General features: G+C 42.1%; 1 protein-coding gene across 8 annotated transcripts in view; it reads left to right on the top strand.

The window, feature by feature from the left end:
- Positions 1 to 2,474: 2,474 nt before the first annotated feature.
- ppp4r4 (protein phosphatase 4, regulatory subunit 4) overlaps positions 2,475 to 15,135 on the top strand; it is a 105,417-nt gene continuing 92,756 nt past the window's right edge. For 3 of the 8 annotated variants that reach the window (XM_069916181.1, XM_069916178.1, XM_069916177.1), the window contains exons 1-2: positions 2,475 to 4,173; positions 5,709 to 5,782. In XM_069916181.1, coding sequence (XP_069772282.1) covers positions 4,084 to 4,173; positions 5,709 to 5,782 — 164 coding nt within the window. In that variant the 5' untranslated portion in view covers positions 2,475 to 4,083. Of the gene's footprint in view, positions 4,174 to 5,708; positions 5,783 to 15,135 lie in introns of those variants that run through there. The other 5 variants (XM_069916182.1, XM_069916179.1, XM_069916180.1 and 2 more) reach the window with 4 other exon arrangements.

Genomic DNA, 15,135 nt, shown 5'->3' with positions numbered 1-15,135 from the left:
CTACCCAGACCCCGCGATGCAGGGGCAGTCTGCCAAAGGCAAAGGACAAAACTCGGATTGCCAGTTTTAGGGGGGGGGGGGGCTGTTGTGTAGCAACCTGCTTCCCGGGAGGCTGTTCAACACAAAAAATGGCGTCGAACACAGTGATCGCACAAGGCCTGGACGGGCTAATGGTCTTTCTCCTCGTCTGACTGCCCGTATGGTGGGAACATTGATCAATCAGCAACTGGAATGCTGCTGACATCACTTCTGCCGAGAATAGCAGGAAAACTGGGGCCAGCTGTGGGAAAATGGGCCTATATAAACAGGGGCAGAGAGTGCAATAAACCAGCCTTGTCTATAACCGCATTGAGTGTGGATCGTTCTTTCACTCTTTGCTGCAGTGACTTGCTACAGACAGTCATTTTGGTGTCATCCCCTCTGATGGTGTCACCCAGTGCCGTCTGCATCTGCCACATCCCCCCTCCCCCCATGACGTCAGTAACAATGGGAGTACTGGATGTAGTCGATGACTTCCGCGGATACACAAAGCGAAGTGTTGCTTCACTTGGAAAGATTGTTTGGGGCCCCGAATTGTGGTGAGGGGAGAGGTGTGTGTGTGCAAGTAGCTTTTTTTCTAGGATTATATCGATAATTTCCAAAGACTATGTAAATCCTGCTAAAGTTGATCCCATCAATAATTCCAATAAGGGGCTGGAAAGTTTGGGGGAAAATACATTTGATTTCCATTGGTGCCCAAGTACTCTTTGCGGAGAACCGAAACAAGGTTTGATTGGAGAAAATTTGATGCACTTTTCTTCCATAAGCGATTTGGAATTATGAGATCATGAACCATCTTAAAATGGCTATCTTCTATCTTTAGTCAACTCTCAATGCAGGTGTAAAGCAATAAACATTGTGAAGGACCCCTCACATAGACTGTTCTCCCTTCTGCCATCTGGTAGGAGGTACCATAGCATTCAGGTCATTACATCCAGATAAGGCAATGTTTATTTCCCCCAAGCCATCAGGCTCCTGAATTCCCAGAACATATGTAGATAATGGATAATACTGTGGACTTTTACTGCATACATCTTAATATTTTAATATCTGAATGTGTTTAACTTATCTTCTAACTTCTATTAATGTATATATGCTGGAGAAACACTATCTTGTCTTTACTGTGTGAGCATGGATTGAACAATAAATAAAGGTGATTTCACTTGACTTGAGATGGAACATAAGAAATAGGAGCAGGAATGAGCCATTCATCCTGTTGAGCCTACTCAGCCATTCAATGAAATCATGGCTCATCTGATGATAGGGTCATCTCCACCTCGATGCCTTTCCCCCATTTGCCTTAATTCCCTCATTATGGAGAAATCTATCTAACCTTATCTTAAATATATTTACTGAGGTCACCTCCACTGCTTCAATGGGCAGCAAATTCCACAGATTAACCACCTGCTGGGAAAAGCAGTTACTCCTCATCTTCATCCGAAACCTCCTCCCCTGAATCTTGAGTCGTTGTCCCCTAGTTCTGGTCTCCCCTACCAATGGAAATAACCTCAATTTATGCCTTTGACAATTTTATCAACTTGCCTCCATGTTGATGCAATCACAAAGAAGGCTCACCAGTGGCTATACTTTGCGAGGTGTCCGAGGAGATTCGGTATATCACCGAAAACTCTCAAAAACTTCTACAGGTGTACCATGAAGAGCATTCTGGCTGGTTGCATCACTGCCTGGTGTGGAGGCGCCAAGACTCGGGACAAGAATAAACTCGAGAGGGTTGTTGACTCGGTCTGTGATATTATAGGCACTAGATCCACTCCGCCAAGGACATCTACACGAGGGGGTTTCTTAAAAAAATAGCAGCCTCTATTCTCAAAGACCCCCCACCAACCAGGCCATGCCCTCTTCACTCTGCTAAAGACGAGCACCCAACGGTACAAGGACAGTTCCTTCTCCGCTGCCATCAACTCCTGAATAATCAATGAACCAAAGACCCTGCCTTATTTCTCGTGTACTATTTTTATATAATAATGTAAGATGATTATCATATGAATCTAAGAGGCTGCTGCAAAACACCAAATTTCATGACTTGTTCTGAAGATGCCCTCTCATTCTTTCCAAGTGCCAGCGAGTACAGTCCTAGACGAGATGACACAATCTTCCAACATGGATATTGAGGGATTGGTGCAAGTGGGGGATCTTCTTGCCGAAGAGTCCCGCTGGCAGGCATTGCCAGCTGGGCCGCACACGGTGGTCACCGCTGAACTGCAGCCCCCACTGTCGACCCCGTCCCACGCACCACATTGACAGCGGAAGATCCAAAAACAAAGGTTGCTTGTTCAGAACGCGCGGGGTGGGGAAGAGGCGGAGGGCGATCACGTGCCGTGTCGAGGGCGATCACGTGCCGTGTCGAGGGCGATCACGTGCCGTGTCGAGGGCGATCACGTGCCGTGTCGAGGGCGATCACGTGCCGTGTCGAGGGCGATCACGTGCCGTGTCGAGGGCGGGCGAGGTTTGTCACTTGGCGGGCGCCGTAGCGCCTGGTTTCCTAGGCGACGGCTTTTGGTGCTGGCTGACGGAAGGTCGGAACGAATGACGATCCCCGCGCCGCGGCGGCTCCACCTCCTCCCGCTCTTGCCCGCCGCCAGAGCGGCTGGATGAGGCTGCACCCGGGCCGCTGAGCGCCCCGAAGGAAAGAGGGAGAGGCGGCTTTCAAAACCGAACGTCGAAGACCGAGGGCCGAGGCACCCGCACCGTTTGCGGCTGTTGACGGGCGAGAGGTGGATCTGATCCAAACGGTCCCCCACCCCCCCACCCCTTCTGGATCGACGCTTGGCCGAGGCAGCGGGCGATGAAGTCGGTGTTGTCCGAAACCCGCTGACCTTCCTTCTTCCCATCTCCCTCCTTGCCCCCCCCCCCCCCCCGTATCCCCAAATCGCCCCCCCCCATCCCACCCCATCCCGGACTGACATTCCCCTTCCCTTCTCCTCCCGCGTCCCCAACATATCCCCCCCCCCCCATCCTATCCCGGACTGACATTCCCCTTCCCTTCTCCTCCCGCGTCCCCAACATATCCCCCCCCCCCATCCTATCCCGGACTGACATTCCCCTTCCCTCCTCCTCCCACCCCATCCCGGACTGACATTCCCCTTCCCTCCTCCTCCCACGCCCCCAACCTATACCCCACCCCACCCCATCCCGGACTGACATTCCCCTTCCCCCCCCCACCCCATCCCGGACTGACATTCCCCTTCCCTCCTCCTCCCACCCCATCCCGGACTGACATTCCCCTTCCCTCCTCCTCCCACCCCATCCCGGACTGACATTCCCCTTCCCTCCTCCTCCTCCTCCCACGCCCCCAACCTATTCCCCACCCCACCCCATCCCATCCCGGACTGACATTTCCCTTCCCTCCTCCTCCTACGCCCCCAACCTATCCCCCCCCCCCACCCCATCCCGGACTGACATTCCCCTTCCCTCCATCTCCCACCCCATCCCGGACTGACATTTTCCTTCCCTCCTCCTCCTACGCCCCCAACCTATCCCCTCACCACCCCACCCCCGGACTGACATTTCCCTTCCCTCCCTCCTCCCACCCCATCCCGGACTGACATTTTCCTTCCCTCCTCCTCCTACGCCCCCAACCTATCCCCCCCCCACCCCATCCCGGACTGACATTCCCCTTCCCTCCATCTCCCACCCCATCCCGGACTGACATTCCCCTTCCCTCCTCCTCCTCCTCCCACGCCCCCAACCTATTCCCCACCCCACCCCATCCCGGACTGACATTTCCCTTCCCTCCTCCTCCTACGCCCCCAACCTATCCCCCCCCACCCCATCCCGGACTGACATTCCCCTTCCCTCCATCTCCCACCCCATCCCGGACTGACATTTCCCTTCCCTCCTCCTCCTACGCCCCCAACCTATCCCCTCACCACCCCATCCCGGACTGACATTTCCCTTCCCTCCCTCCTCCCACGCCCCCAACCTATCCCCCCATCCCGGACTGACATTTCCCTTCCCCCCCTCCTCCTCCTCCCACGCCCCCAACCTTCCCTCCGCCCGCTGCTGTTCATCGGCAGCAAAATTATGGATTTCAACCAGGACAATCTGTTTGGCCAAATAGAAGATTTACAAGAACTTAGTTTCATTGAAAGGCCCGTGCGAAGATACCTGAAGGTAGGGAGGGGGACAGGGGGTAATGAATGATATTTTAATTGAGTTTATTGCCGATGCTGTGCTCTGCTGTCGCGATGACCATAAGCAAACGTAATGTATGGTCCGGTTACAATGCCCACTCTCCCATTCCTTACTGGAAATGCCTTTAGAGCGAAGATCGCCGTGACGGGATGCAATTAAATTTGATTTGATCGCAAGGATAAATGAAGCCATCAGCAAATAAAACGCTAAAAACCGCAGTTAACAAATTATAACGGCAAACCAACCTGGCATCCATGAAGTACCCGTATTGCGCTGATTTATGGAGCGACATTAGTAATTCCACGTTACATTTACCCATATTATACAAATATGCCATCGATCACAACCATTGCCACGACATCGATAAGGATATACTTCAGTTAACCTTTTAATATGTTAATTCAGAAGTGGGAAGACGTCAATAATTTGATGAATGTTTGCTGCGTTACAAACCGGGTATCCTCATCGTTATTCACCACACACTTGATCTGAATGCCCGTATTGGCACAAATCGGTAATCAGAAATATTGGCTTAAACATTTGCAGGCATTTCTCTTTCCCTGTGTCATATTTAATCCCTAAGTGCCATATAATAGCGTTTAATGGTCGTGATCAGAAAAGCTTTTAGAACTGAACACAATTCCCTCAACGCAAACGATATCGTTGTGGACAAATGTTGTAGCAAGTATAAGTGATTATGTCAGAACCACAACTTTAACATGACTCAACTTTCGGCACGAAAAGTTACCAATGGATCTGGTGAAATGCCGAGTATTTTGTTGTCGATAGGTGTTCTACATTCTTCCCCACTTCTGCTCTGGCTCCTACTGTAATGCTATATTGAATTGATGATTTAGTTTCCAGATGCAAAAGTGAAATGATTTCTCAGTGATGAATAAATCACTTGTTCAGATAATGAATAGGTAATCAGAACCATGCTTATTCTTGACGATTCAGCTCATTTATCTTCTATGTTAAGAAAAAAAAAGGCTATCATGTCTTGTTTAAATCTGGAAAAAAAAAGATATGCTATCATTGATTCAAATATTAAATTTCAAATGCTATGGGTCTCGTTTGTGTTAGTGTTGATTTGGAATTTGAGCATTGTGCTGTCCCTCTCAAAGACTGTGCCACTTGGATTTTTGAATATAATTTAGAAATTATTTCTTCTTTTCTTTTGTTATGTTTTATTGTCTCATCACGATTGTACTTCTGAATTTGTACATATGATCATTATTGTAACCTTTTTTTTGTCCTGTAGCACATTTCATAACTGTATTGATCCATTTTTTTATTGTAAAAACTCAATAAAATATTTTAAAAAGAAAAAAAAGTTTCCCCAAGATATAAATTATCCTGAATTATGGTTCATAAATTCAGAAACAGATCTAATCTTGTATTTTGGTAATAATCAGAAATATTGAGTTTCTCTGTTACAGTTTATTTTATCTGACATCTTTTTTAATAGCCATCCAGTTATTCCATGTCAATTTTTTTGTCTTTTTGTATTTTAGACACCAGAAGAGATAGAAAGATTGACAGTGGATGAAGAGCTTAATGATATTGAAAGAGCAGTCTTTCTTCTCTGGTAGGTTAGGAGTTTCAGTTTCCTTACACTGAACAAAAAAAAAACAATGTCTGAAAAACCAAGTTTTTAAAATGAATAACCTCAGGGTGTATTTAATAAATATATACCAGTTATTTTGGGATGTCATCTGATAGTTGGATTTTAGACTTGGTGCTACTTTGCATTTTGAACTTGGTCCTGTTTTGGTGCACTGTTTTTACATAACTGCTTGCATCTGTCCAGGCTTTTCTAGCAGTGTGAGATGTTTTCTATCTGTTTTTGCCATTATCACCTTATTTTAATGTCTTTGATACTGAAGTTGTTGAAATAACAATTGTAAGATGCATGGAAGTGTCATAGATAGCAGTTGATTCGTTTTTAGTTCCATGGAAAGTGTCAAAAACCCTGGATTTTCTCTTCAGTTCAAGTGTATTATTTCCCTATTATATGCAATTAAATATCTTTTCTTTTTCAGATTTGTGTAATATTACTTAACTATTCAAGGTTAATATAATGCTTCATGTATAATTTGCCCTTTCCTATTGCACATGGTAGTCATTCAGTGCAGAAATTTATTTTGCATATGCTAGAAATTGAATTTTTTTATCGTTGTTGACTTTGACTGTTTACTGTTGAGAGTAAAAGCTTTTTCATTTGTTTCTTGGTTTATCCAGTAGAATACAAGATAGCATTAAACTATGTTGAACATTATTGACTTTCTATGTAAGAATTAGCTCTTTGCTTTACTACAATTTTATTCATGATTATTGGTTCCTAGTTCACAAAACAATAAATAGCAAGGCAGCCATAAAAGCTGACATGTTCTTTTTGTTTGCCTACGATGCACCATAAAGCCATTCCAATTTGAGCTTATTTGAAACCTTGTATCACTTGGACTTCATGGTTTACGATTTCTAGGATTTGTGAAATTCATTATTTGCTGGTGCTATTGCAAGAACTTGAAAAGGAGACAATGGAATATTTTGCTGGTAACTTTCAACTATTTACAAAATTATCGACTGGGGTTCTTTTCAATTACTCATATACTTGATATGAGCATATTTCTAGAGGTTTTGAGTACAAATGTCGAACTGAAATTAAATTTGTCCTTGGTGAGATAGAACCAAGAATATTGTGTACAGGTCTTCTGAAGCAATAAAGTATATACCGTACTGTAGTTGTGATAAAAGGAGTACAGTGAAGGTTCACTAGATTGATTCCAAGAATCCGGGAATTGTCTCGAGTCAAGTTATTGTGTGGTAGAAATTTTTAGATCATCTCTCACCCTTGCAGATTCATTGAAATACACAGAATTCTCACTGGGCTTGACAGATTGATTGCAGAAATGATGCTTCCCCTCTTGAGATGTCTAGATTTAGGCACTACAGTCTCAAAATAAAGGCAGACATTCAAGATTGATTTCTGAAAAATGTTCTTCTCCAGAGTATGGAATCTGGAACTCTGTACTCAAAAGGCTCAGTCACTGAATATATTCAAGACTGATTGATAGATATTTATGTAGTAATGGAATCAAGGGGTTTGCAGATAGTACAGGAAAGTGAGCTGAGATGAAGACCATCTTGATCATTAAATTGTGAAACAGGTACGAGATGCTGAGTTGCTTAACGTTGCTTCTATTTCTTATGTTTTAATGCAATTTGAAAGTTTTTCCAATTTCACATGGTTCAAAATTTCTTGTAAATGCAAGTGACTGACTTTATTGAATTATAAACAAATTTTCTAGCAATAAAATTATTCACAATTAGTGGCACATATAATTTCCTCAAAACTTACTTTCACATCAAGCAATCTTGAATGTGTGGTCAACATTTAATCATCCAGAACAACAGAAGGAGCACCTCTTTACCTCCATGAATAATTGAAAAACATGGCTATTGGACCACAACATGATTTAAACGGTGTTAAGCATCTGGTATATTACCGGGATAATTATTTATTAAAATAGTCATGTTCATTTGAGTTGAATTTGCTACCTTTTCCAGCTTATCAGACACTTTTCAATGGTGAAAACCGCATATTTCTTTTGCGGCATGCTTCTGGAATGTAATATTGTCTAAATAGGTTTCAATAGAAGTGGAGGATTAATCACCTTGTAATAGATAATTTAAGTATGGTTAATCCAGTACTGTACTCTTTCCGTGCTCTAACTGCAGTTGTCTTGCAGTCTTCTTACATTATTATCTCGAGAGTTTATGAAGGCAGGCTTTGAAATCTTGAAATCTGTGGTTTGGAAACATTGTGTGGTTAAGCTTCATATCTGTAAATTAGTTGCTGGTTAATTGAGAGTTCATTATACATTCTGTTCCTCTTTCATCTTCGATATATTATATGATTTTACCACTTATCTTCAATACCTTGAATGAAAACAGTCCTCAACAAGCTCCTTTTTGACTTGGCAAACACAATTTATCTTTTGTAAATACTTCAATTAGTATCCTTCTGCCACATTGTGAAAGAAGCATATTAATCTAAAACCATTAATCATGTGGCAGGATCTTCCCCAAAAAGATACTAGAAATAGTTGATAATTTGAAGTAAAAGCAATTGTACTTTATTGAAAAAAATATTTTACTCATCAAACCAGTATTTTTGTAAAGAGGCATTCTTCATTAAGATTGCAAATTTTCTGGCAGGTTACAAACTAAACAATATTGCTACAATACACCTGGTTTTTCTTTCTTTCTTCCTTTTTTCATTCTTTTCTTTTAGGGGTAGGTGGAATGGCAGATGGGAGAGTGGGTTGAATTAATTTAGAATGTAGTGTAATCTAATGTAACTATTATTGTGGATTAAAAATTTATAAATAAAGTATTTAAAAAAAAGTTGCTACAATACATGATACAATTACCGGTATTAGTGGTATTAACTAATATTTTATAGTCCACATATGCTACGATATCTATGAAAAGGCTGTAAATATTAATGAGCAAATCAACCTAACCGTTGTGCTAACTATCAATCTAAGTTTTGTGTTGTTTTTATATAATCGTGATTAATAATAGCAATAACAATGGGGAAATTATCGATTTTAATATAATTTACACATAATTGCAATTAAATTCTTCAGTAAAAATTAGAGTACTTCCAATGCATACATGGTCACAATTTTCTTCAGTTACTTCGCATTTAAATCATCGTTGTTGGCAATATTGGAGAATCTTGTTTGATTTGTGCTGTTTGTTTTGAAGAAATGAAGGACCAATTCCTGCTTTCTGTTCTCTCTTAATTGTCTTGAATTTTCAGTTGCTTTAAATGCTCCACAATGTAATTGTACTTTCCAAATTCACTTCAGTAGATTGAATAAAATCATAGCAATGTTTCACTAGTGACATTCATATGGTTCATACCTTGTTGATATTTCAGTTCAACTTATATTGAAAATACTTTGCAAAAATGCAGTGTATAGATAGCATTTCTGTATTGTTTAAATGGTGCCATGGAACAAGATCTCCTTGTTGTTAAACTGTAACAACGTGCTTTGATTTAATTCTGTTATAGTTTTTAATTCACCCATAATCCCTAAATTTTGATTTTTTTTTCCCCTAAGTTTCCTAATTTTATCTTGTGTTCTCTTCAAGCTCATTTTATCCATGATGCATACATAGCTCTTGCTTTCTGAACACTATTCCCATTTTGCTTCTCTTTATGGACTTCATGTTGACTGGAAAAGTTTAATAGTTCTTAATTTCAAGATGCCTTTTTCTTCATTGTCATAATTTCCCTCCATCAAAACAAACACACATGTGCTGTTTTAGTCCATTTCTGGAGTTGTTTTCCTCATCAAAGCCCTTGAACCTTGATGATGTGTCATCTTTCAATACACAATATGCACCTTTCTCTAATTATATTTCCACCTCCATCAAAATACTGAAATAATGCCAGTCAATTTAAATTTTAAATTTAGAGATCCAGCTTGGTTTCAGGCCATTTCAGCCCATGAGTCTGTGCCACCCAATTTACACCCAATTAACCTACACCCCCAGTAATTTTCGAATGGTGGGAGGAAACTGGAGCCCCGGGGAAAACCCACGCAGACATAGGAGAACATACAAATTCCTTACAAACCCCGGGCCCAATCGGTGCGCTGTAATGGTGTTGCGCTAACCACTACTCCATTTATGCTGCCCATAATGATATATATCATGTACATGATTCTTCTTTGCTTTTCTCAAACGATGGCCATTCATGTGCTTGACAACACCATGCACTTTTGTGATCATTCATTAGATTTTCTGGGCAGGGGAAGGTTAGCGGACTCAAATTAATGGAGCTATACACAATCTGGTGGAGAAACTCATTGGGTAAAGCAGCATCAGTGGGAGAAACAAAGTGATTTCTGTTTCAAGTTGCGACCCTTTCTTGTGACTGGTTAAATATAGTCGTCAAGCCAGAGAGGAAGAGGTGGGACATCAGGGCCCGTATTGGATTTGTGAACCTGGTAGAGGTGAAACATGGTGGATATGCCAGATAAACAATGAGAAAGGCAAGAAATACAAACGAGTCATGTGGAGCAGCATGAATATATGGATGATTAAAGACAAAGCCTGCCAGTACAGGAATCTGACAACCATGGAAATAGACTTTCTTTACACTTTTACCTACCTGAAAGGTCTCAAAGTCCTCTGTTTCTTCCTGGAACAATGTTTTGAGCAATTTTCATCCACCTGGAAGAACTTGTTTTCATTAATAACATTTCTTTCTCATTTTCTTTGTGACAAAGGTACAATATAGCCATGGAACCCAGCTGTGCTGGCCTTTTTTTTGGCTATGTGAAACAGTGTCTGTTCAAAATCTGCCCTAGCAACAACCCCCAACTCTTCCTCTGTTACACTGATGACTGCATTTGGGCTATTTCCTTCACCCATGCAGAACTCATCAATTTTATCAACTTTTTTTTAACTGAACTCCACCCTGCTCTCTGGATCTCCTCTTTCTGGATCTCCTTGTCTTTATCTCAGAAGATGAGCTACTTTTCGATCTTTACCACAAATCCACTGACTGCCTCTGCAACTTTGACTCCTCCTCCTTCCACCCCATCTTCTCTAAGGATACCAACCCTTCCTCCCGTAATTTTTTCCTTAGCCACATCGGCTCTTAGGATGAAGCCTTCCGTTTCAGGACATCGAAAATGTCATCCTTTTTCAAGAAATTCAGTACTGTGGTCAATAGAGCCATCTCCCACTCTTTCTCCTTGGACTTACACTCTTACCCCATCATGCTCTCCAAACAGAACAGGTCTAAGGTTCCTCTTGTCTTCACCTTTCATCCCACTAGCCTTCAGATTCAGCACAGCATTCTCCATCATTTCAACCAGCTGCAACTAGATCCCCAGCCCTTGTCCACTCATCCCTCCCCGCTCACCTCTCTATTTACTTGGCTATGTTTCCTCTGTAACTGTTGGTTGTATAACACCTGCAGAAAATTGTTCTACCGTGGTTTTACTAGCATGTTAACTTCACCACCAGGGCAGAGAGCAACCTGGATTGAGTGTACACAAATGTCCTTGGTGCATACAAGGCTGCCCCTCGCCAAAGCAGTATTACAGGGCTGCTTTGAGAACATGGACAGGAGCTGTTTCAGGGAGGCAGCCACCTAGAAAGGCTATGTAATTATTGATGAGTACACAAGCTCAATGACTGGCTACATTACCAAGTGCATTGAGGATGTCATGGAGATCAAATGGTACATACACAACCAGGGCTAACCAGAAACCATGGCTGGACGCAAAAGTCCATGCACTTCTCAGAGCCTGAGATGCAGCCTTCAGGATAGGAGACATTAGCACAAAGATCAGCCAGGGCTAAACTCTCTCATGCAATCTGGAAGGCTAAAACGTGGGAATGCGCAGAGGATCCATGGCCAGCTGTGTGACACCATGTGACATGGTATCAAAACAATAACAGATCACAAGACAACCTTGTGAGTCAATGACAATGACACCTTCCTTCCAGACACACTGAACATCTATGCACAGTTTGACATGAAGAACAGGCTGACTCCAAGAAAGCTCCGTCTCCCCTGAAAACATAGCTGCAGCTGAGGTGAGGAGAATTCTGTCCAGGGTGAACCCATGCAAGGCAGCAGGACCAGACAACGTACCTGGTCAGGTGCTGTAGAACTGAGGAGACCAAATGACGGAGTCCTTATTTGAGATCTTCAATCCACCATTGAAACAGTCGATCGACCCCAAGGGTTTCAAGGCAGCTACCATCATCAAAGAGGGTGACAGAAACCACTGTGATGAATGTGCTATGATTGATCATTAGTTTAATGTTAAACTGTATATCATATTTATATGACTTAGTAAGGTTATTTTGTGGGATTGGTTTCAGGGGCCCAAAGACAACACATTTGCATTTTAAAACATACAGAGAGATTCTTTCAAGATGGCAGCTGACATCATCTCAGAGACAGAAGTTTGCTTTAACCATAGTTGAAGCAGAGAGATGAAAGATTTTGGTGGTTCTTGAGATACTGAGAACAATGGACTGTTTATTTAAGAAGCATTTGCTGGTCGATCCCAGGCAACTTGGAAGCAGGAGTAAAACATAAAATGGAGGCAATTACTTTGATTTTAAGTTTGGGAAGACAAAGATTAAATCATGCTTTTTTAGCATGAAGATGTTAAAAGGTTCAGAAGGACTTCGAAGGCTGTTATGTGACATGAGAGATTTTCAAGAAATATATTATCAAAATCAGAGGAAAAGGGGGTCTGTTGTATTGACGAGATTGAAAAAGCAGCCATCAATTCCTTTAAAAGAAGGAAGGCTGCCTGTATTATTAATAAAAGCACAAATAAAACACCAAAGGTTATATTTTAAAAGAAATAGCCACTCCGACAGCCTCTAACAAAAGAGGACAGCCTCCTATTTGTGAAAAAGGTCACTCTTGATTAAGAAAGAAATTATCGTGGAAAACAGACTCCATAACACTTAGACAAGATAAGAGGGAGTTTGTGAAATCACTTGTATGAAGGAACATTACTGAAAAAACTCTACAAAAGAAAGATGTGAGTTTTAGAGAGATCTCAAGACATAATGTTTAAATCGTTCAATAAAAACTATTATTTTGAATTTACCATTGTCTGGTGAATTTTCTATTGCTGTTACTTTGTTAGTACTAATAGGATTTTATTAGTTCACAACACCACTGTCCAGTGGCACTGACTTCCACCGTTATGAAATGCTCTGAGCATTTGGTGATGGAATGTACAGTATCAAAACACACCTCCCAGAGACATTGGACCCATTTCAGTTCACCTACAGATGGAACTGTTCCAATGACGATGCAATAGGCTTGTCCTTCCATTCCGTCCTGTCTCACCTGGAGAATGATATCTCATACATCTTCTGCTGTTCATTGACTTCAGTTTGACATTTAATATAATCATAGTCTAGAGCCTGTTGGAGAAGCTGTCTTCATTGGGACTCAACACCCCTTCCTGCAACTGAATTCTGGACTTTCTAATGGAAAGATCAGTCTGTCTGGGTTGGCAGCAGAACCTCGAGCACCATAACACTAAACACTGGCGTACCTCAGGGTTATGTGCACAGCCTGCCCGTGTTCATGCTACTGACCCACGACTGCATTCCCAGAGTCAGCTCCAATAGAGTCGTGAAGTTTGCAGATGATATGACAGTAGTTGTCTGCATCAACACCAATGATGAGTCACTACAGAAAAGCTGTGGAAAATCTCGTGAAATGGTGCGAGAATAACAACCTGAGAGTCAATGTGGATAAGTCATTGTGGACTTCAGAAGGACCAGGTAGGACCACCCTCCATTACACAATAATAGCTCGTTAGTGAAGAGCACCATTCATTGGAGTTCATTTAAGAAGTGATCTATCCTGTTTATATCACATCTCCTTACTTGTCTGAAGGTACAACTGTGACTGCACTTTCTTAGAAGGTTGAGGCAGGCAAAGCTACTGGCCACCATTCTATTAACTTTCTACAGTACCTCTATTGAGAGAGTTCTGGCCAATTGCCTCACAAGCTGGTTGCTGTAGAGAATTGGATCAGAGGTCAATCCATAGAACCATAAAAATGGCAGAGAAGATCACTGGGGTCTTTCTCCCCCACCATCAATATGATTTACCAGGAATGTTATTCAAAGAGGACTTGCAAAATCAGGGAGGACCCCTACCACCCCACACACAGCATCTTCCAGCTACTCCCATTTGGAAAGAGATAGAGAAGTATTAGAGGCAAAACCTAGGCTGAGGAACAGCTTCTTTGTATGGGCAGTGAGACTGGCGAATGACTGTTCAACTCTCCGAAACTCTGCCATGGAGAAGCCACTCCAGTTTAATGACTACCAGAGGTGCTCTACCCATGGTTGACCATGACCGAAGAATGCCACAAAAAAAAGTATATGTATGTATGTGTGTGTGTTTTTTGCACTGTGGACCGCAGAATGCTGTTTTGTTGGGTTCTACTGGTACAATCTGATGACAAACAGCCCTTCCATGTGTACTTTCTCTAACTTATTGGGTCCTCCTGAAGTACAGTAACTTCTGCTATATTATTGAGACAAAATGAAGATTTGGGGGCAGTTTTTCAGAATATTTACACTCTATATTCATATTGAGCTAATAGTTGCATGCCATTTGAACTCCCTTCCCAGTCCCATACTAACCTATCTGAGTGGGGCCTTCTCCACTGCCAAAATGAGGCCCAGTGTAAATGGGAGGAACCACATATTTCACCTGGGCAGTCTACAGCCCAATGGTATGAATGTAGAATTTCCTAATCTCAGATAATGTGTCCCTTCTCTCTTCTCTACTCCTTCTGCTCTTCCCCTTTCCCACCCAGTACACCACCCTTTCTCGTTCTCCTACTCTTTGGTTTCGTCCCTCACCACCCTTAACTTTCCACTCTCTCCTCTTCCCATATGAAACTCCTGTCCCATCTCTTCCATTCTGTTCTCTTTACGCTGGTTTATCTACTGCTTTGAAACATCAACCGTACGTTTTATCTCAAAGATTTATATAGCTGCAACACGACTTCCTCAACGCATGAACTAATGAAGGTGAGCATGCATTATGCCTTTTTATAATATCCTATATAGTTGAGTGGCCATTTTCTAACCCCCAAATCCATCTGCACAACAATGCTTTTAAGAGCCCTGCCACTATCTTTATAATTTTTAATTTCAGCACAATTTATTTTGTTATTTTATTGGAAATAATTGATTTGCAGTCCAGAATCAAAATGCAGATGTTTTCCTTTGTCAGTTATTTATAATTCAATACTTGAATGCACAAATTAGTAAGATGAGTTTCTCTCAAAGAAAGCTGAACCTGTTCCACAGTTGATTACACTCAAAATAAACAGCTTTAACCCTCATTGC

The sequence above is a fragment of the Narcine bancroftii genome, chromosome 2 (genome assembly GCF_036971445.1).
Source record: "Narcine bancroftii isolate sNarBan1 chromosome 2, sNarBan1.hap1, whole genome shotgun sequence".
NCBI classification, from domain to species: domain Eukaryota; kingdom Metazoa; phylum Chordata; class Chondrichthyes; order Torpediniformes; family Narcinidae; genus Narcine; species Narcine bancroftii.
This window is presented reverse-complemented; position numbering and strand designations above follow the sequence as displayed.